The sequence below is a fragment of the Falco punctatus genome (assembly GCF_963210335.1).
Source record: "Falco punctatus genome assembly, chromosome: 12".
Classification (NCBI taxonomy): domain Eukaryota; kingdom Metazoa; phylum Chordata; class Aves; order Falconiformes; family Falconidae; genus Falco; species Falco punctatus.
This window is the reverse complement of record NC_137592.1, coordinates 5,617,936-5,641,428: the sequence shown is the minus strand read 5'-3', so window position 1 is coordinate 5,641,428 and position 23,493 is coordinate 5,617,936. Positions and strand designations below refer to the sequence as shown.

The following is a 23,493-nucleotide window of genomic DNA, read 5'->3' as shown; positions in this document are numbered from 1 at the left end:
TCAGCCATGGTCGCTACGGAGTGGCCTGTCTCCTTGGCTGTGTGCTCAAACACTGGTCGGTGTTGAAGCAGACTCACAGCTGTTTGAAACTTTCCCTAAAGTTAACGTTTAACTTGTAAGTGGTATTTCTGGTACCGTTGCCCCAGTTCTCACTTCCCGAAGGGTTGATAGGGCAGTATTTCAGGCACGGCTCCCAGAGGGCAACTACCGGCTCCCCGGCCGCCTCCGCCAGCGGCTCCTTCCCGCCGCTGCTCCCACCGCCCGCTCCAGCCGCACGGTGGCCCCGGGCCGGCGGCGGCCGCCACCGGGAGCACACACTATTGCGGGCTGGCAGGCAGCGCCGGGGCCGGGGCCGGGCACCGCCGCGGGCGCCGAGCTCCCCACCGGCCGGCCGCCAGCGCAGCGGGGCGGGGGGACGGGAAGGGCCGCCCCCCGGGGGCGCCGGCGGTGGGGCCGGCCCGCTCCTCCCCTCCCCGCCCGGCCCTCAGACGGCAGGTGAAGGCGAAGGGAGCGGAGCCGGCGGGGAGGCGCGGCACGGCGCTGCCACCGGAGACCGCAAGTGAGTGAGGGCCGCGGGCAGGGGCCGCTCGCCGCCGGCCGGCAGCGGGCACGGCGCGGGCCGCCCCGCGGAGGGGCCGCAGGAGGCCTGCCGGGGATTTATTATTAGCAGCATTTTTATTACATTTGTTTTCGGTTTTATTTTTACTATTACTGTACGGGCGCGCTTGCTGCCGCGGCGGCGTGTGGCGCTGCGGGCCGCCGGCGAGACCCCCCCCCTCGCGGGGAGCCCAGCGGCGCGGCCGGGCGCTTCCTCCAGCGGCCGCCCCGGCCCCGGCCCCGGCGCCTGCCGCGGAACCAGGCCGGGAAACACCGCGCTGCGCGTTACCCCTTCACCTTACAGCGGGGCTTTTCCTGCTCCGCTACGAGCAACAGCCTCCTCTACTCCCGCACACAGTTTCAAGCTGGGAGCTGTAAGGGCTAAAATTTGCGGGGAGCTCGATCCGCAGAGGAATCGCTGCTTTTTTTGCGTGTCTACCTGCGTCGGCTGCAGCGCTCGGTAGCGGCGGGCTGGGCCGGCACCGCCCGACCGCGCTGTGGGGCCCGGGCAGCCCCGGCCTGGCCCGCGGGTCCCGCCGCCGTGGCCCCTAACACACAGCACCGGCTGCCCCAGCTGCTCGGCTTGCCTCTCTCAGGCCAGGCTTCTGTTTGTGCCGCCTGCTCCGGCAGTCAGATGCACTCGTGTGTGTTCTTACCAGCAAGCGGGAAGCCGCTGGCTGGAGGAGGACGCGGGCAGCGCGGCTCCGGGGAGGACGGCGCCAGGCGCTGCGCCCCGGCCATGGCTTCCCAAGCCGGCGGGAATGAAAGGAAAGGTTTCACCCACCCCTTGGGCGGCTCATTTCCACCCATGTCAGCACAGGCATTCGTGTGCAGAATTAGACGGGGAAGCTAAACCAAATTTAAAAAGAAAAAAAAAAAGAGTCCAGATCGGCTCCAGGATGTTTCCACTGGCGCAAGAGGGCAGGTGAAACTGTTGCTTTTTCTGTAACAATGCTGGCTTCTGGTGGACCAAGCGTAGCCAGATTTCATACCTGTGCTCCTGAAATGAAATCACCTAGTTCTCGTGCTTAGGCCAACTACAGATTTATTTTTAAAGCTGTTATCGGCGCTTAGGAGCGGGACTAGTGGCATACTGACTTAGAAGTCAGGATTTTTTGTTTTGCTATGAATACAGTGCCGTGATAACTGTTCTCTCCACCTTGTGCTGCAAGCCTCATCTGCCTGGGAGCCTGGCCCAGGAGCTGTGTCCTGGACACTGCCTTCAGGACAGACACAGCCCCTCTAGCCCCGGCTCCATGCCTCAGCTAGTAAATCCGTGTCACATGCGGCAGCACAAACTCAAAATCCCAGCTCTATCCCACAGGCAGGAGAGCCATAGTGTTTCCCAGTGTCCAGCAGAATGACTATTTACCAAGGCAAACCAAATAAACTCCTTGGAAAAGTATCAACCCTTGTTGGTTCAGTAACTGTTTGCTGAAAAGGTGTAGGCTGGCACATTCAAGAACCTAATTAAAAACAGCATTTGTTCCTCAGTGTAAATTAGCATCTTGGAGTCAAATGTCAAAATGAAGTCCCAGTTCTCTGAGTTAGAGCTGTCTATAAGTTGTCATGACTTTAGAATTTCAGGGCAGACTCCAGCACAGTTCCAGTGAAACTCCTTGGGAAGGTGATGTTCCCCTAAAAGGATGCCTTTGGGCTGGGCAGATTGTTTTGTTTATATTGTCATTCATTTAGGGGGGGGGATCGGTCTAATTTTAACAGATACGCTTTCATTGCCTTAACTTTTGGAACCACTTTTCATTGTCATTGCCGCCACATTTTTATTATCCCTTTGACACTGAATTTTATATTAGTACAGTTGATACCAGGCATGGCCTAGGCCCAGAGAGTTCAATGAACCAAGAACCAAGTCTACAACAATAGTATTCTGGGGACAGATTTTAAAAGAACTTCACTGAAACATTTAGATGATTTTGGTTTACGTTTTACTACATAATCCAAATACTGCATGATATGTAATTTAACAAAATATTAAAAGTCTTCCTGTTGAAATTCTTAAACGGTAAGGTGTTCAGAAACATGAGTGACACCTGAAAGTCTGGGGAAGATAAGGCTGTAACGGGCTGGCGGCTGTGTAGGCGCAAGGGCCTCCTTGTGCCTCTGGAAGGGAACCTCAGAATGAACATTGAACTGGGCTCTGCCCTGCAGTACTATTGTTTGGCACTAAAAAACTCTTTTATTATCTAAACAGTAGCATAAAGATTTGTTATTATAAATTGGTAAATAGGTGAACTTGAATTTTCACCCCGTTTCTAGATGCATGCCATATTTAACCTTTACCTTAATTTTACATTAATGTAACCGAAGCTAGCCTGATCTTGTTCTGCAGTCGGTCCTAGAAAAGGTCATGCCTTCTGTCACTCCTCACCTGTGACAACTGTCCCTGATTTTTCTGGCTTTGACATAACTTTTTAGGTTAGGTTTTAAATTACTAAATACCTCTTTTCAAAAAGAGCTACAGAAGTCTGTTAACATTGTAACATCCCCTCTAGCCCTCTTTGTAAACAACACCTAGTTATTTTTTGTTAGAAGCAGTCTGTGTATGGCATCTTAAACAGTCTCCCTCTGTGACTTCAGTTCTCAGGTATTGCTGAAAGTCTGCAGTAAGTGGAAGTCATCTACTTCAACTGCAAAGGCTTGTTCCTTTGGGTTCGGTTTGACAGGGTACTGAGTGCTAATCTGGTATCTTCTGTCACTGGTTAAATATCACAGATCCTTCCTGCAGCATCAGTCACCTTATACCTATAATTTGCAGAACTCTACTGATGATAAGCAAAGCTGCTACTTTGAGCATCTCCTCTAGTTTGGCTTGGCAGGGTTACTGTTCACCAGTCCTGGCAGGAGCTTGGTGGGATCTCAGACAATTCACCCTGCTGAGACAGGATACATGCCTACATCTCCGTGCAAGCAGACAGCAGAAACTGCAGTTATGGGCCTGGATATTGCCAGCAGAGAGCCACTAAAGTTATTTGTCTCCCCAAACATCTACCCAAATAGGTAAAACTACTCTCTGGTTTTGGTCCCATGGGACCAAGCTGACAGAACTGCAAGTGTAGACTTTCATTTGCAGTGAAAATTACAGCTGTAAGTGTACAAGTCAACAAAATTCCTTTGTTCATTGGACAGATCGCCAAAACAGATCCCACCCACAGCCACAGGCTTTGTGGTGTCCAGACTGGTGGATTAGCACTGTACAGTGGGGAAACCCAGGTAGAACCAGGCTGTCTCTACCCAACTGGAGACACTTGAGTTCAGGGGAGAGGTCAGAATCAGAGTAAAACCAAAAAATCCCACATGCCTATCTTGCAAGAGTGATCACAAGAGCACAGTCTAGTGCAGAGGTAACAAGGTAACACAGAAGTTCCAGCCAAGGCCAATGTGAAGTCTTGGCAGCGTGGAGGTATTGTGTGACTATGGAGAAATGCATTTGTTTCAGAGACTGAAGGGAAAACATTTTTGTTTGTTTTTTTGTAGAGCTTACATAGACTTTTCCAAAATGATTTCCTCAAGTGAATATGGGTCTCACTCCTGGGAGCTCTTGGTGACAGTTGATCATCATCATGAAGAGGTACAAAAGGAATTTTTACTACGGGTCACAGGGGACCTTCATATTGGAGGACTGATGCTGAAATTAGTAGAGCAAATCAGTGAGTAAAGACCTGTTTAATTTACACAGTGTTATTCAAGTAATACATGCAGCTTTCCCTCTACAAAAAGAGGCTCCTGCACATTGTGAAATGGCATTGCCTCACTTTCTTTGTAATGGTACACGGAGCATGTAGGTGCTGCAGGCTCAGGGTTTTTATGTGGCCAGAACCCCACCCTGTCTGTGACTAAACCTTCTGTACTATCACAGTGCAAGCAAATCTTTACTTTGTTTTTGTCTTCCAGTTAGACAAATATAATTGGACTAGACTCACTATTCAACTCCCTTTCCAGATAGACTTCACAGGTGGCTGGTTTGAGAGGCAATAAAGGTAGCTGATACCCCATTTATCCACCTGCAGCAGTCAGAGAGACAGGATTAGTTGTTACAAAGGCACTCCAGAAATTACTGTTTTCTGTGCTACTGTGGCCTTCTAGCCACAGTCTGAGCCACCTTATCCCTTGCATGTATCCAGTAGGGAACAGCTGTGAAGAGCAGAGATTGGCGAGTCAAAGCTAGGAAATGAAAGGTAAAATACCCCCTGTACAGTCACAGCAAGTCAATGCTGCAGGCAATAACAGAATCTAGGTTTCTTTAACTCAAAGCCATCAAACGGAGCTGCCTCCCAAAATAATCCGTGTGTACTCTGAGCCAGCAGAATGATAGATACAGACAATATAGTACGGTACTTGATTAATGTAGCAATGCTACAGGGTTTTCATATGCGACTCATTATTCAAGTATTGTTCTTTTTCCTGGGATTCTTAAATCTAGAAGTCTTCAGTCACCAGCTTCACATGGAAATGAACCTGTTTGCTAGATAAGACTTGCCAAGTGGGAAGACCATGAGCTTTGCATTTCTAGGCATTGCTCTAGAAATATAAAGATTTGCGGCAACAAAAATGTCACAAGAACCTCCTTGAAACTTTAGTCTTTTTTACATAGCTTGACTTCAGACAAACAAGAAGAGAAAAACTGAGCTATAACAAAACGCTTCAGCAAAACAGCATCAAGGAATTTTAAATCAGCAACTTAATTTCAGAGTTGTTACTACCAAGTGAAAGGTTTTGTTTTCAAATGCGAGTTTTGAAGGAAACAAATGGAGTTGCACACAATATATTCTTTCCAAAAGACTCCCATTCAACGGAAGGATGTTTTTACATGAACACCCTTTGTGACGGAAAAGCTGTACTTAAACACAGCGATTTTATCAGGGGATTTCTTTTCTAGCATTAAAGCAGGTAGCAAATCTCTAATATGTTTCTACCAAGTTCTCTGCATATTTGCACACACAATTCAGTCAGCAAACCAATGGTAGCCGGAGTTCTCACTTGGATCAGAAGGCTAATTTTTCACAGTATTTTTATAATTAGTAGTCAACTAGAGCAAAAAGCTTTCTATATTAAATAATATTTAAAGCAAATCTGTAAGTGATTTGTGTCAGCGGCTCTCTCGAGCCACAATTTTTACCAAGCAACTCCAAAATAGGATAGGCCTTTACTGTGTTATAGATACACTGAGGAGTAACCCCTACCCAGCAGAGTTGATGAGCAGGAATGAGAAATGATGCAGAAGACTGAAACAACTTGACCATGTTCATACAGAAACTTTACCCACTACTACACATCATTGGCATCCGGGATCTAATCTTGGAATTCCCCATGGAACTGAGAGCAGCAATGCTTTATCTCTTTCCTTACGCACATGCTTCTCATGCTGATCTGGTCAAGGCTTGACACCTTTCAGGGCAGGATAGCTTACTGCTCAAGAGTAATCAAAGACAAGCCACTGTTCTCCCCCTCCAAAACTCCTTAAGTCACGAACAAAGTCTCCTATCTGTTCTTGATTCAGAAAGCCTTACTTTATCTGTGTGTTTCAAAATACACAAACATTTTTTACTGAAGCAAAACACAGGCAAGTCCATGTTAATGAAACAAGACAGTCCTCTCTTGGCAGGCCTGTCTATTCTCAGAAGTTTTTGTAGGCAACCCTTTTCAGTCCCTGGTTAGTCATCCTAGCCTGCCCTCCTGCACAGACTAACAGAAGATCTAACCGTACAATATTGCATCATGCCCGTTCTACCTCCCTTACAAGTTTCTACGTTTCTTACAAGTTTCTGCATCCTTTGTGGTGGAGAAGGTGATCTTATTTGTTGGAGAGCTTGTTAATGCTTTCCTGATTGTCACAGGCCTACTCTCAATAATAATTCTTTTCCTTGATTATTTAAAGAATGTTGCACTCGGGTGAACATCCTTATTCGCCTGCCTGCAGCCACAGAGGAGCGCTGAGAACGGCCCTTAGCTGTGTGTCACCAAAACTTCAAGGCACTCGTTGCTGGTTCTTAACACTACAGAGAGGAGCTGTGCAGTGGTGCTTCCCAGGAGGCTATGGAAGAACGTGTGCCCATCAGAGTGCACACAAGGTTTTGTGGGAGGAATTTCGGTTTGCACTATCAAGTTGTGAAGTGGGTACCTTTGTTATTAGTCTGTATCCCAGCACAATCCATGCAGCATTGGACCATGTATAGCACCAGAATCAGGAGATGATATTTCTCTGTGGATACCTGCAAGATTAAGGGAATGCCACAGTCAGCACTTAGTTTAACTCTTCAGTTAACTAGTTCCCAGTGACTGCCACAAGTATTCAGCAAATGGGGTCTAGGTCCCAGGAGCTGTAGGTGCTGCTTTAATGTAAATAAATGCTCCTTTTTGCAGAGCACCAAGTTTTCTGTGCATTTGCTCCGTTGTTTATTAATAACCATTTTGCCTTTTCCTAGAAATATCACAAGATTGGTCTGACTATGCTCTTTGGTGGGAGCAAAAAAAATGTTGGCTTCTGAAAACCCACTGGACACTTGATAAATGTGGGGTACAGGCAGATGCCAAGCTGTTCTTTACTACTCAGCACAAAATGCTGCGGCTTCGCTTGCCAAACATGAAGACTGTGCGACTGAAAGTCAGCTTCTCTTCTATGGTTTTCAGAGCTGTCAGTGATATCTGCAAAATTCTCAGTAAGTAAAGCTAAATCCCCTTTGGCAGCTAAGTTGGAGTATTTTATTAGGGGGCTTTGTTTTAATGTGAAGTCCTCACTCAAAAAAATGTTTAGCTCAAGGTGAAATTTGATTGAGTTGACCCAAGATCAAAAGACAGATATTTTTTTTCCTTTTAGTATCCAGCGCATGTCAGTGGTTCTCAGTCTTTGTGGTAACTGATGCAAACAGTGTTAGAAATGTGTCCCATGAGCTGCAGAGTACTGGATAGTCGAAGTCTTGCTGATGGTTTTGAAGGGATCCTTGTCCTCCTTGAGAGGGACTCAGTCCTACTTATTCTATGCCATTAGTTAAGACCTTGAGTTTATTAATCTACGCCAGCCTTTACTATCGGCAGTTTTACTGGTGTCAACTGATGTATCACCTATTTTCACTACCATTAATGATGCTCAACTTCTCCTATTGGTTACATGTATTTACTTCAGAAGGAGCACGTTTTGAACGTTCAGAACTTCTATATGCTGAAACCCCTTCAGGTCGGGGCATGCCTAACTACGCCAGACAAGCCCATCAATGTTTGGCACCACTGGGTCTCCAGGTCTCTGCTCTTTCCAATAATGGAGCACCTCCAAGTAGAGAAGAGGTTTTGGAGCGTGCCAGACCTGTGTGCCTGTGATAAACAGCAATAAGTCAAGGCTGCAAACAGTCTTCAGAATCCCTTGGGTTTAAGGTAAAATGGGGATTGAAATCCTCATTTTAATTTAGATCTTCAAAGCTTAGTCCAATAACACATCCATCTTTAGAAGGAATTTACCACCTCGTATTGACCACAGTGGAACTTTCAATTTAATCTTACAGCAGTGGATTGTGAAAGGTGTAATATGTCTTTGTTATACTGAACAGCTCTGATAAAATGATGCCATAATTGTTCAACTGACATTTGGCCAAATTAAATATTTCTGCCCACATTTTTCTTCCAGGTTGAGTCAGTAACTTTCCTCATGAGTGAATACTGTTAAAAATGTCTTTGCATATCCCAGGATAAAAATGTTTTTCAGAAATGAAGTGCCAGGTTTGCAACTGGCAATACATGTCTGAATCACTAGCACATTAGGGAACAGCGTATAGCCAAGGCAGAATCTTGTATGTGAAATATAGTGAATAATAAAAGGCATGAATTTCAAATACAGTGGTTCCATTTTGGTTCATGCTTATTCATAAATCAGAAAATTCATTGAAGTTATGATGCTCAAGGGTGACTGCAGAGCCATTAGGGAGAAAGAGGTTTTCCCTGCTGTTCTAAAATACACTTATGCTTGCTACAAAAGCAGGCTTAAATCCTGTCACTCTTACAGCCCAAAGTCTTTGGCCTTGTTATTGAATTACTGGATTTTCCACGGCTACTACTTTCAACCTGCTAAAAATAAAATCCAGATTACAACATGGAGCTTCCCCAAATGCTATTGCCAATGATGGGCTTTTTTTAGATGTAATCTGCTAAGTTTCAAATGGTTTATCTTGCTTCACTTCCCAAATTGCCATTTTAGATATTAGACGGTCAGAAGAACTCTCTTTGTTGAAGCAATCAGAAGACACGCTGAAAAAGAAAAAGAAAAAAGACAAGAACAGCAAAGAACCAGTTACAGAAGATATTTTAAACCTGTGCAACTCTCCAGTGAGTTCTGGATTATCAGGTAATGAAAAATCAGTATGAGTTTATTCTTCTGACTGGAAGTCAAAAAGGGGAAGAAAATTTTTGTTATACCATTAAAATCAGGGAGACCGGCTTAATGTAGCTCAGTAGTCAGAGAGACACAGTTGGCCTGAAATTAGTGGCTTCAAGAAGTACTACATTCTCCAATATATCAATATTTTTCTGTTGTCTGTATAAATGTTTTCCTTTCCATTGATATGAGAAAGGCTATACCAGAAAACAGGTGATCAGCTGCGGCCCTGCACACAGGATGTGCTGCTGCTCTGTGAAAATACAAGACCACTCTTAAATATTAAAATACTCAACAAGCACGGAAACCTGCAAGGAAAACGAGAAATAAAGGCTTGAAAGTATGTGTTTCCTTTCCTCAACACAACTGAGATGTCTCACAGAACAAGAAAAGCACCTCTGTCCCGAGGTCACCTCAGCTGTGAAAGGACAAGGCCTGCTGCAGACAGCAGAGATAGGAGACTGTCTTGAAAGAAAAGGGTTAGTCGTTTACAACGGACAGTGGCAGACTCCCTACGTCCGAAGGCAGTTTTCCCTGGAATAATACGTTACTCTCTTAACTTGCAGGAAGTCCAGGTTTATATAGTAAAACCATGACACCCATTTATGATCCCATCAGTGGGACACCAGCTTCTTCTACAATTACTTGGTTCAGTGACAGTCCCTTGACTGAGCAGAACTGCAGCATCCTCGCCTTCAGTCATCTCAACTGTTCTCCAGAAACACTAGCAGAAATGTACCAGCCTCGGACTTTAGCTGACAAAGCCAAACTCAATGCAGGGTAAGATGCCTCTCTTTGAGATCTTTGTTAGCTGGCTCAACAAGGGTACCATTAATCCAGCTTTTTTAGGTGTAAAGCAGAATTTGAAAACAAATCCATGATATATGGCTATATTGATACTTGAAAACATGCTTTGATCTAGGTTTTGTTTCAGAAATGCTTATTCTTTTTAATCTTTTTTCCTTATTCAACATTCTTGGTTAGGCAATTTTGTTTTAAAGTGATGACTGATGTAATGTTGCAGGTTCTGGACTAAATTCTGTTGCTAGATGAAGGCAAATCCAGTTTAGCACTGTGGGAGCAGCTAAAGGACAGTTTGGATAGCAAACTTTAAAGGCTTTAAATGGACAGTGGAAATACACCTGGATAAATTCAGTAAAGCATTACAAATAGGTGGCTTACTGAATTATACACAAGCAAACATTGTTTATCGTACACCACAGAAGAATACAGAGCACGAGGAGTTTTGGTGGTGCAAGTGTTTGAGAGGATTGTCTCTCTAGCATTAAAATACAGATTGTCATTTTTAGATCTGTGGAGCATTTAACAGTGACGTGGATATTTATTTCCATTGGATTTCACTGGAGAACAGAAGTAGGTAGAATCAAACGCCAGAAAATACTGAAATGAAAAGTGGGAGTTCTAAATATTACAGGCATACTTTTGCCCTGGCTTAAATAAACCTCCGGTTTCTGTAAATCAAGAAGAAAGGATTTTATTGGCATAGGTCACCCCACAACTAGTTAATGCTCAGCTTCTCGCATCTACTTCTGATGTTTTGAACAGCACTGGAGAAAAAAGTAGGAAGACTATAGGTACTGTGTTTATACAGTGAAAGTTGGAAATCTGTATGAACGTTCCACCTTCTCGAGTTACGTTAATTTTCCCCAGACTTGCAGGAATTAGAGCTGTTTGTTCCCACTTTTTGTTTCACAATTGCATTGGAGCTCTGCAGGTGTGATAGTTTTTCCTGTACAGATGAATCTGTGGGTTGTTTTCTTCCACAGCTGGCTAGATTCATCTCGATCACTTATGGAACAAGGCATTCTGGAAGATGATCAACTTCTTTTACGCTTTAAATATTACACTTTCTTTGATTTGAATCCAAAAGTAAGAGCTTTGTTTTTATTGCTATTCATTGTTTGCCTGCTTTCATGTCAAAGAGCTATACAGCACAAGGACACCAAATTTTAGCTAAGATTTGTTACAGGCCCTTCAGAGATCATATTCAACTCCTTCCCCTCAGCTAACGCTGTACTTTTCCCCTCTGGACACTGAATCACCCACCATTCCTCACCTGAAATAAGATCTTAGGTATAAAGATCATATCTGAAGAACACCAGAAACAGTATCCAGATTTCCAGAGGGGCTGGTTTAATTTCTGCCTCTCTTTTAACAAGAAAAAATAAGGGGAAAACTAAACCAACAGTATCTTAAATGATGTATGGGTATAAGCCCTATTTTTGAAAAATGGACTTAAAAATGACATTTATGTTCTGCTGCCCTTCGCTGAATATTCAATTTTTCTGGGCTGAAGCCCTCAGAAGTGCTCAGGCACTTAAATTTGTTTCAATGTGGCTGGGTGATTAAATACCTTTGGGAAGTTCAGCAAAAGGGTTTAAGTCCCATTTGAAAACAGGACGTGGTCTTCAAAAGTCACTTACATGTTTTTCTCAAGTTGCCTCTCGTTTGCCTTCATTTCCACTAAAAGGCAGTCACAGTGGTTGTGTTAAGCCAGTGCTTTTACAGCCTGGGTAATACATTTAGTGAAATAAAAGCACGATCATTGACCAGTGTAAATCAACAAGAGTTCAAATGTGAATTTTAGCGGATTTGGCCTTGACGTTGTTTTCTGTAAATTCTGTAAAACTCTTTCATTTCAGGCATCTCAGATAAACAGAAGGGCACTTTCTAGTTCCAGTGGCCTGTTTTTCGGTAAAATGCCATCCCCACTAAAATTCTAGTACCTGTCTCAACTTCAGCAGCCCAAAGATTTCCCTTCTTTGCCCCAGAGGCAGCCATGGAGCCATAGGATGAAAGAACCCAAACGAGCTTCAGGCAACGTCATAGCTCACCACTCTTGGGAGAGGTCACGCTCCAAGGTTTACCCTCCCATCGCCTACATTTCAGCAGCTCTGGGGCTTGAATATTTCTGTGAGTCACTTCAGTTTATTAACCAAGATAATAAGAAACGATCACTATCTGAAAAATGGATAGTGAGTTAAAGCAGTTCGCAGTAGGAGCTGACTGACAAATGTCAAGCCAGTTCAAAGATAAAGCCAGAACTGAAAAAGCCAAGGGCAGAAGAGGGGAAGTGAGGAATAAGAGTTTCTGTCTTTTGGCAGTAGTAAGCTGTTGAATGTCATGTGTCGGCCGTGTCACATTATTTTCACTATCACAGTGTGGTTTCACATTTCGGTTAAGCCAGTCCAAGGGCTACTACCACAAAAAGGGGATGTCTTAATCTCCCCTTCTGCTTCAGCTAAGGACTCCTAGTTAATTTTCTGTTGGATCAGCAAGCCACTGTGACCCTACACACAATCACATCAGCTAGTAATAGAATGGGAACATATGGCAGGGCAGAGGTGGGGGGTGGAAAGAAACAACCGTTATGGCTTCAGCCCAATATTAGATCATCTGCAGCAGATCATGAATCCATATCTTGATGGTCATTAATGACCAGTGTTGTTCTTTTTTGCTACAGTATGATGCAGTGCGAATAAACCAAATATATGAACAAGCCCGTTGGGCCATCCTGTTAGAAGAAATTGATTGCACAGAGGAAGAAATGCTGATCTTCGCTGCATTACAGGCACGTACTTGATGCAAGTTGCAAAACCCGTTTCCTCAAGACACAGACACAAGCTAGGACAAGACTAGGATAGAGCCCAGGCCAATAGCTCTGCTTGGATTGCGGGTCTGCTCTTTGAGTGAGAAACAATAAGCAGCATCCATCAACTAAACAGCTAAATTCAGTACCAGCACACCATTATTCAAACTGACACATACAATTATGGAACCATTTACTAACACTATCTAAAGCAAACCATACCCAGGATATAACTCTGATACCAGTCTGTTCTGAAGGGGATTAGTATGATGTGTTGCTTCCCATACCAGCTGCCACCCTTTCACATATTCTTCCTAGAAATTTCTCTAATGTGTAAGTACATACGTTCACAACAGACTGAAAAAAACCTATAGCACAATGTGAAGGTAGGGATGCTATGGAGTACATAGAAATTTAACATCATCTAGTGTGGCTTAGTCCCTTACCGTAGGTAATAAGGCACAAGTGTTTATTAATAATAAACTCCTTCCTTTTAAATGTAAACAGAGCTGCCAAAAAATTCATGGCCTGCCACTGCGGAACACCACAGAAACTTGCTGCAAAGTTTCCACCTGGTGTGGATGGCACTTACAGCTGACAGTACTAGGGATGCAAACATTAGCACTGTCAGCCCCACAGAACAGGGACAATCATACAGCGAAGAAATACAAACACTGTCAGTTAAAATAGGAAACTGTTACCAGTAATTGCGCTGGAGATCATAGTGGATGTGCCTGTTTCCTTGTGAAAAAAACCATGGTTCTGTGCTGCAGAATTTGACACATTGTGCAAGACCCAGAAGACCAAATAGCCCGTTTTCATATGCTATGATTGTGTGTTGCTAATTGATTTTATATATATATATATATTGATGTTTTATTTTAGTATCACATAAGCAAGTTATCACTATCATCAGAGGCACAAGATTTCACCTGTGAATCAGAAGTAGATGAAGTAGAAGCTGCACTCTCTAATCTGGAAGTGACACTGGAAGGTGGAAATGCAAGCAACATTTTGGTATGTCCTTTCAGATCCCAGAATTGCTTTCACTGTGTCAAATGTCATTGTCTCTGATGAGCCTGCCTGGTTCCTTATGTTTTTTAACAGACAATTACAAAGTGCATTGTACTAAAATTATTCCTAATTATTCCTGATAGGAGGACATCACAGACATCCCGAAACTTGCTGATTATCTCAGGCTAGTTAGGTGAGTTACTAAAACCAAAAAGCTTAACCATACAAGAGATCTCTCTAGTTTTTCATCCTAATCTAACTGTAGGTCCTACAGCTATAAATTAACAAATACACCAGATAGGTCTTACTCACCTAATATCATCCTCTTCAAATCTTTATCTCACTGCTTCTGAGCAAGATTCTCAGCAAATCTTTCTAGCTTTTAGGGTGCTGGGGTAGCTATACTTTATGCTTATTAAAAGACCAGGCTCTTTATATTTCCTAGTGCTCATCAGTCATAATCTCTAAACAAGAGTCTAAAATTTTGTTTTCAATCACATTTTACTGGTTTTTGCCAATGAAAAGCTAGAAAAAAAAAATGGCTCTCCCTGAGAAGAATTTCTAAAAGCAACTCCAGGAAGTTATTTGTTTTATTAAACAAAAGAAACAAAAAATTTACCCCTTTCTAACTTAACATGGGGTCTGTTTTTTTTCTAATATCAAAATGTGTTTCTGTGATCTCACTGTAATACGTTGATTTATGGGTTATTTAAATGACTGCAGTGACCTCAAGTCTGTAATGCCTTTTATTACAAAACAGTCTTCATGTTCTAGAGAGAGAAAGTTTATTGCATGAATATTTATCAGAGTCATTCTATTGAAAAATCTTATTTGTAGTCAGTGAACTGAATACTGCACCTGAAAATTTGTTATCTGTTGTTAAAGTTTAAGAATTGTTAATTATTAATTTCCAATTAGGAATTTTGGCGTTCAAATTACTAAGGTGGCTTAAGATGAAAGGGGATTTAAGCCTTTTAAGTTCTGTCAGTTACTCACCTCTAACAATGGACTGTTTATTTTTCCCCAGTAGTAGAACTGTTTGCTTCTAAAAGCATTCAGCAGTTATTTTTCATCATGAAAAATTTCCTATCTACATGATAAATTGCTTACTAAACCTAAGACATTGTAGAAACTAGATAAGGTGTAAAACATGTCTTTAAAGGTACACCCACATTTTGTTACCATAGTTATTTGCTTAATTGTAAACCTAAATGCAAATCTCTGCATGTCATACTGCTGACTGTTCATACAGTGAACTTTTATTCACATTTATTCACAGTACGCACCGCATTAGCACACTAGTAAATACTACTTTCAGGGAGGAGACAACATTGTGGAGAACAATGTGGAGAACATATTGTTGTGTTGTGCAGAACAACAAAAAGCTTTCAGCAACTTAACTTTGTTAGTCTAAAAAAATTATAGTCCCTTATTTTTGAAGAATGTCACTGTAAACTGTCACTTGGAAAACTAAAAGCCAACATATTTGGCAGTTTTGAAAATCCAAGTTACTTCTATAATTTAAACATAAGATCACCATTTCTTAGAAAGGTTTCTACACTGGGATTTCTAGAAAGGCTCTGGAGAAGGCAAGAGTGGATATAATAAATCACTGTTTTCCAGCCAGCTGTATATTCTTTGTACCAACATCTTAGATTTAAAGTACTAAATAGTGGAATTTTTTTCCTTTTTTCTTCTTTTTGACTTCATTCTTAACCTTTGTAGCTAATTGGGAAGTATTTCTCTACTGAAATAGTGCTAATACCTCTGGTTTTCTCTCCTGAAATATATTGAATCTGGGATTTTATCCTGTTTTATCCTGCCCCCTCCCTGTGGCTTTGTTAGCATATTCTTAGAATTAATTACAATTTTTTTCTCTTACTGAAGACAGGTAGGTCTGGCACAACGATTATGTTTAGCCATTAGTACGTCTTGGTTAATCTTCAGTTCCAAATAGATATTTTTAAATTTACTCCATGAAGGAAATCAGTTTGCATTAGCGAAGTATTGAAATGAAGTAAAATAATTAAAATTAGTATTATATCCATCTATATATAGGTGTGAGGAGCTGGATTAACACTGCCCTAGTGGAAGATGGTTTAAACTTACCTTGTCTTGGACTGCTACAGAAGCTCCATAAACTTAGTGAAGGAACAGAAATTCATTGTGTTAGATACTATTCAGATAAAGCCAAAAAGATGATCTCTACTCCTGTACAATTTAATGAATACAAGTTTGTTTTATGGGTGCAAATCTTCTAGATCAGGAACTATGAAAAACCGAAGCTAATTCTAGTGCATGTAAACAAAGCAGCAGGTTACGGTAGCATTACTGAATTCATGCAAAAAACAGAACTGGTCTGTTAGAAGGGAATGGCTTTGATTAGGAATGTAAGGGGGGAAAAAAGTAAGAAAAACCACAGAGACTAGAAAGAAAAAAACCTGAGAGAAATCATAGATGGGATTCAGCTAGAATCTGTGAATAATGGAGAATAATTAATATAGAATAAAACCATGTCCATACCAGGACAGCTTGGGTAGGTACAATGCTGGTTCCAGGCGTTTGCCCCCTCACTATTGACACCAGTATGAGTAACCCAGCTGAAGCCACGTGTATGACCTCAAAGCAATGTGAGATCCACAGTAATATCTGTGAGTGACTTAGAAATTTGTACATTTCAATATAAATAAATGTGATTTCTTTTTTTTCTTTTAGGCCCAGGAAGCTGTCACTCAAAGCTATCAAACCATATTGGTTTGTCTTTAAAGATACTTCAGTATCTTATTTTAAAAACAAGGAATCTGCACAGGGAGAACCTATTGAGAAACTAAACCTAAAAGGTAGGAATTTTCTTTTCCTTTTTTTCCTTTTTCTATTGCATTCATGAACTGAATAAATCAAAAAATCCCTGCAACACTCAGGAAGGCAAGCACATTAGCATTTAGTCTTGGAACTGTTTCAGTTATCGAGACTCATAAAGCATGCAGACTGCATCTACAGAAGAGATCTAAACAAAAAGGATTCAATAGCTTAGCCCAAACCCACATCATCTGGGCCTGGCTTGTAAAATGCCATGTACTGTTGAATTCACTTAAAGATGAGTCAGATAGAGAATGTGATCTGTGTGACGCTTTTATTTCCAAATATTTTTGCTCTGTGTTAAATGGTAGTACTCGCCTCTGTCCTTGCCAAATGCACACTGGTAGTAGAGGATGACGGATGATGCAGTGGACAGGAATGCCATAGGCTGCACCTATATACTGCTGTGCAAGGACAGCTCCAAGACCTTCCCTGGGCCTTGTTTGTAACATGCATGGGGATTTCCATAGCTACAAGCAGCTTTAGATACTTCTGGAAGAGAAACCCCGGGTGTACACATGGCAAACACCAGCACCATATATAGCCTCCATCTACATCTGCTCCTGCAGGGACATCATTTGTTCAGCGTCAGGGAACCAGTGATGCCCAGGATTCATCCTAGAAGAAACCTTTGAAATAGAAAGAAGATTGATCCCTGTGAACAAATGGCTCTGCATACCAATCTGCATATCCTCAGTAGGTCAGATAAATGCATGGTAAAACTAGCCAGGGTGGCTGGAACCTCACCAGATAGCCCACAGCCTTGGTGTCCCTTGACACAAGGGGGAACTGTAGGCATCCTTGACTCCAGCTGAATCCAGAAGTCCTGTAATAGCACCATCAGCATGAAATACCAGGTTCCTAGAGTTCTCTGGGATCCCTCAACTGGCTAGCTCTGTTGTAGATGTCAGCTGCATCCCATTGTCAGTACTAAGTTGCTTCTGAAAATACAGTCCAGGCTTTCAAGTCACTTAGGGGAACATTTCCAGAAGTGCCCATCTCATCAGTTCCTCTCCATTTCAAGTGTTCAGCATTTCCTAAGATCAGGCTGACATTTTGAGAGCACTTGCATCCTTTCTTTTCCGTTTTGACTAACATGCTGTCTGAGCGTTCATCACCCTGGCAAGACAGACCAGGCAGTGAACTAGAACAGAAACTTTTCACCAGGCCTAAGCTTCCAAAGTCTTGGCCCTTGATCTCAAAGGAAAACAACCATTAAGTACTGTTCTGTATTATTAATCAATACTTAAAGTTAGTGATGTAGTAACTAAATAAATTAATTTATTTCTGATTCTCTGTGACCTAGGATGTGAAGTTGTACCAGATGTAAATGTTGCAGCGAAGAAGTTTGGAATCAAATTACTAATTCCTGTTGCTGATGGCATGAATGAAGTATACTTAAGATGCGATAACGTGAGTAATAAGACAAGGAAAAGTCTGCATATCAGACTGATTGGCAGATTGTCTAGAAGACCCATTGCCCTGTTATAGAATTTGATTAGAAAAATAAGGATGCTGCAGAGAGTTTATTACCAACATGTTTAGTAAAATTTAAGAATTACATGGTGATCAGTCTTAATGGTCGAGGGGACAAAAGGACAATGGTTCTGTGTTTATGATCAGTTTCCAAGTAAAGCTGCTGGAAAGAAAAAAAAGACCAAAGTACCAAAAAAGTAAAAAGAAGTTACAGTATTTTGTTCCTGTGTTTTCAGAGACCTGAGGTTTGGGGTTTGTTCTTTTCTTTTTTATTAATTAGACCTCTCCCCATTCAGGTGAGGGTAGTGTGATAAGGATCTTAGAATAATTTTCAGTTTCAGTTTATTTCATTCATATTGCAGTGTATCAATCCAAATTGTGTGAAAACATTCATTAGGTGGAAAATGGTCGTGCAATAAAATTTCCAAGAGAATCTATTCCAAAGTACTAGATTTCTTTGAAAATTTTAAATCAAACTATTCTGCAAAGGCAGTCCTGTAAGTGGAACAAGCCCAGTCAGGGAAGAACAACAGTACTATGGTAACTACACATCCCCGCAAATTAAGCAGAATGACTCCAGAGCGGTTTTATTGCGCAGTGAAAGACACATGAGCAGTAGCCATCTTCATAAATGGTTTGTGCAAAAATATCCAACAGTTGTCTTTGTTGCAGGAGAATCAGTACGCCCGGTGGATGGCTGCTTGCGTTTTAGCCTCAAAAGGCAAAACAATGGCCGATAGCTCTTACCATCCTGAGGTCCACAAGATCCTTTCATTTCTAAAGATGAAGAACTGGACCATGTCTCCCCAAGCTGTCTCTGATCCAGAAAGCATAGATATGAAACCAGAATGCTTCGTCTCACTACGTTACACCAAAAAATACAAGCCCAAGCAGGTATCCTGACCATGGCTCGATGGTTGGGTATGGGTGGTTCCAATGATTGCTTAGGGGTGAGGCTGGAAACCATACAGTAGAATCACCGTGCAGTACTCGTTTGTCCCTTTGCAAGAGGCCTTTTCTTTAAACTGAACACAGGGACAGGTGTCTCAGCACTTCTTCTAAGTACTCCTACCTCCACACCGCCTCCTAAGTCACTCAGCATGTTCTCCTCCTGATAACGCTGTCCCTGAAAGTCTCTTTAGAGTAAGAAAGGAGGGGTTTTAAGGACGGGAAGTTACTGCCTGCATCTTAAACAACAGTGTCTTCCTGTCCTCTTGGCCTGTGTGCCTCTCCTTCCTCCCCACCTAATTCCTTGCCCACTGTTTCTGCTGTGAAAGAGTTCAGCCTGAGGACACAGTCTCCACAGCAGGATGCTGGAGCTAGACCCAGTGCAGCACAAGCCTGGACCTGAGTCCTTGCTGCACTGTTCTGCCCTTTTAGTTCAGGATCCGTCCCCAAGTGCTCTTTGCTGTACAGTGCATGAACAGTGATGTCCGAGTGTCTGAACATGGCATCAGAGCTAATGATGTTTGATTTAGTGAAAGTCAAGGGTATTTTTGTTCTCCAGTCAACTGAAACCTTTCTCTCATCCTGTGATTCCCAGCTGGTTGCTCGTATTCTGGAAGCCCACCAAAATGTATCCCACATGCCACTAGTGGAGGCCAAGCTGCGTTTTATTCAAGCGTGGCAGTCCCTCCCTGAGTTTGGCTTATCCTACTACGTTGTAAGGTAAGCACACTGTTACACCGATGTCAAGCTGCCATAACATGTTCACGCTTAGTGATTTGCAGGAAGTTTTTTGACTCCCTGCTCTGGAAACATTCCACACACAGACCTCTTTTAATTCTAGTAACTTCCATACTGCTGGGGTTTTTTTCTATAGCAGTAGCACTCAGTAACCCCGTTCCCGGAGTCACCTATATGTCTGCCTTCATACAGACCTGTCAAGTTTTGCCTGAAGTAACATCACTAAGATTAAACCATTATTGACATAAACTGAACAAGATGTAAAAAATGCATGTCTTGTTGGTGTTCTCGGGTTTGCAGGATATTTGTTTGCTCTGACTCTTGCTCGTTGGAATATGATAAAATGCTAATTTCTTTGGCATTTCATTAAGAAAATGGGAAATTACCCTTTTTTTAGGTTAATATGCAAGAGCAGTCAGCACAAGAAAGGTCCTGTTGCGTTCACAAGTTTCCCTGGCCACTTACCTTGAATATGACAAGGTTCTGACCTGCAGTCTTTTCTCTTGACAAAATACCAAAAATCTGAAAAGTACTGACACAACCATACTTGGAGGCACCATTCTTAATTTGTGCTTAACACCTCTTCCGGGGCTAGTTAGGAATCATCTGTAGTATAAATTGAACCAGCTGGGAACCATTTTCTGGCATGGCAGCCAGCTGGCATAGGACAGCCCCCATCTGTACTATGAAACACTCTGACTTCCCAAAACCCAGTAGCCTCGTGTGACCTACCAGATCGTGTTGGTCCTTGGATGTTCCAGTTCCTGAGCTGTACCAGGGAATCATTTGAGAGAGCGCTGCTTAGCTGCAGCCAGAAGACTGTCTGGGACTCTTCTAGCAACTGAACAGAACATGAGTTTGGTGCCTGGGAATGTTCCCCATCACCGTTTAATTTACTAACAGATAAAGGTGTTTTGCCCCATCTGTCACCACTAATTCTGTTAAACAAATAAACCCAACATCTAAACTGCATTTTGGAGTGTAAGCAAAACATCTTGTGATGAATTTCTGCAAGCTAATGGGCAGTATCTCAGTGGGGGCGTTAAGGCACAAATTGTGGTCCAGGTCACATTTTTTCCCTAAGGGCCAGTTTCATCTAAGGAGAGAAGGTTCAGAAACAGGATCAAAAATATTAACAGCAGACAGATGATATTTCTTGCAGCTTTCAGCATTAAGGTAGAGGAAGGTGGTTTCTTCACTGGAGTAATCTTTTCCTAGCTATTCCCAACTCAGAAATTTCTGTCCCCCAGATAGTTCTGATACTTTTGTATTTATTTTTCGTCTCTAATCAGAAGAAAGTTGAAATATCTCAGTATTTTTGTAATGTGATTTATACTCAGAAACATGCATATATTGCTAACAGTTGTTTTGATAAGCTAATGATGATACATAATATAAAGTATCTTTTAAATCTATTTTGGTATGCTTGTATAATTTAGGTGAACATAACTAGAACATGTTAAAACATTAGTGAAATGAAGCAAGGAAAATTATTGTTGACAATTTTCCAGTAAAAATATAATTAAATTCATGCATTTTGGCAGAACAGTAATTTTCAGTGGAAAACAATGAATTGGAAAGATTTCAGCCAGATCTACCAGATCTAGCCTGATTATTTTCCATCTTACACCATAGTTCACCAGCCTACATTTTAGCTTTATTAACAAATAACGTTCTAATAAGGGTCCAACTCTCCTCAATGCCAGGCTGCTGTGACTTTTCCCATATTTTTTGCACTTTCAGAGGAGGGCAGGTGAAATGTTTCTCTAGACAGAAATCATTTCAAACCAGATCTGCTCAAAGGTTTTGGGTTTTTTTCAGGTTTAAAGGAAGCAAAAAGGATGATGTGCTTGGGGTGTCCTATAACAGGCTGATACGAATAGATATAGCCACAGGAGATCCTATCACAACATGGAGGTTCTCCAACATGAAGCAGTGGAATGTGAACTGGGAAATACGCCAGGTAAAACTGGTACAGCTCTCTGCTTTCAGTCACTGCATTTCAGACGCTGGAGGATGTTTCAGAAAATCTTTTTAAACCTCAGTGAAAAGAGTTTGAACGTGTTGTGACATGTTATTGAAGAAGCAGTCTAAAATTTTTCTTAATGGAGTCTGTAGTCAAAAATCAGAAACTAAAAAGATCTCCAATTTTAAAGGTTCCTACCAAGCTTATTCTTTGTAAGTTGTCCTTGATTTTGATGGAATGAAATACAGTGTCTCAAAGGTAAATTCCAATCCATTATGTTTACTGCTCTGTCAGCAAAAATCTAATTTTAACTCTGTGTATAATCTTCTAACTCATGCATCACCCTCTAAATTGTGGTGATTCGGTCTATTACAGACTGAGTATACAGGAACCCAGTTTGTCTTTCAAATCCCAAAATGAGATTGCAGGGCCACAATGCAAGCTTCTCTCTGTCAATACGCAGTCCCAAGAAGCTCTGTAGTATGATTTATACTGGGGTGGTCCTGACCCCGATGACGGCTGCCCAGCGCAGCCAGCTGATGCCCAGCAGTCCACTGGAGAATTTGGGTTTGAAAGCTTGAAGCCAGTTCTGTAAATTGTAGATTTCTAGGGTGGAACTAGCATAACCTGATGTAAACTCAAGCAGCCTGGCAACTGTTCCTGCTTACAGTTTTCTGCATCCATCTGCAGGAGCTAGGAGAGATCAGGTACAATCCCTATTGCTCTCCTGCAGTACTCCCTGTGCCAGAGCCTGTAATTCTGGGAAAAGCTGCTGGGTTTGCTTTAAATCCCTCTCAAAAAAAGGCAGAATCCACAGGTAGCAACTAAGCTCAGGTTGGTGGATTTTAGAGCTGACGGTCGTTGGAAGTCAAAACCTGAACATCAAAAGCAAATTTAAGGTCAGCACATAACTATGGCAGCGTTAAACATTACTGGTTAAGTGTATAAAGAGTCAGGAGTGCCATTCCTGCTCTTCTCAGTGTTCACTTTATATGCCATTAGAAAAAAATCTAGTTGAAAGCGTGTTTTTGTGGCCTGCCTGAACAAGCAAAAATATTTTGACCACAAGAGGGCCCTGCCATAGCAGAAAATTGAGAAACAAGCAGCCAAACCCTGTCAATCCGGTAGACCCAGAATCTTGGTTAGGAGGGACAGGTACTGCTTTGTCATGGTATTTCTGATCCAGCTGTGCTCTCACATATGTTCTTTTTTCCTGGCTGCAGCTTATCTCTGTTCCTGATTTTGCCATATGCATTTTATTTAGGTTGCAATCGAGTTTGATCAGAACGTATCTATTGCTTTCACATGTCTGAGCGCAGACTGCAAAATCATCCATGAGTATATTGGGGGCTACATCTTCTTGTCAACCCGTTCCAAAGACCAGAATGAAACACTGGATGAAGATCTGTTCCATAAATTAACTGGAGGTCAGGAATGAGGCCAAGTAAACTCTCTCCCCTCCGCCTGCTTCTGCTCACAGCTAAGAAGACCAGAGATTAAACAAAAATCTCTCCGATTGTTAATTGCTGGCTAATAAATATTGTACATGTCTATCCATCTTGTAATATGACTGGACTGTTTACAGTTTTTGTTAAATATTGAAGCTGAGGTCACTGGATGCAGTATGGCAACTCCATCACCAGCACTAGGAAAATGAAGTCGTCTTTGTTTTCCTTTTGTACAGCTAGAAGTTTTTAAAAGAACAGTGTCTAGCCACTGGGCATTTTTGAATCTAGTATTTTTAATTGCAACAATCTGTTCAAGCATCCAGAACAAGTAACTTGAGGATACTGTACAGCAAATTTTCTCTGTTACAGCCATGCAACTCCCACTGTTAAACTGGCTATTGTTAAAAGGCCAGCATTTAACAGAACTAAAGCTGAATAAATACATATTTTAAAGCTA

General features: G+C 42.1%; 1 protein-coding gene across 2 annotated transcripts; it reads left to right on the top strand.

Annotated features, from left to right (window-relative positions):
- The first annotated feature begins 431 nt into the window (after nt 1–431).
- FERMT1 (FERM domain containing kindlin 1) lies at nt 432–23,493 on the top strand. 2 transcript variants are annotated; one of them, XM_080408206.1, is made up of 15 exons: nt 432–559; nt 4,093–4,265; nt 7,041–7,274; nt 8,801–8,947; nt 9,544–9,757; nt 10,765–10,867; nt 12,462–12,569; nt 13,473–13,604; nt 13,745–13,794; nt 16,317–16,441; nt 17,767–17,873; nt 18,609–18,830; nt 19,480–19,604; nt 21,444–21,585; nt 22,853–23,493. In XM_080408206.1, exons 2-15 carry the CDS (start codon nt 4,115–4,117, stop codon nt 23,024–23,026), a joined length of 2,034 nt encoding a protein of 677 aa, XP_080264332.1. In that variant the 5' UTR covers nt 432–559; nt 4,093–4,114; the 3' UTR covers nt 23,027–23,493. The 2 variants fall into 2 exon arrangements, with proteins under 2 accessions (XP_080264332.1, XP_080264333.1); XM_080408207.1 differs by having other exon boundaries at nt 514–559; nt 4,093–4,186.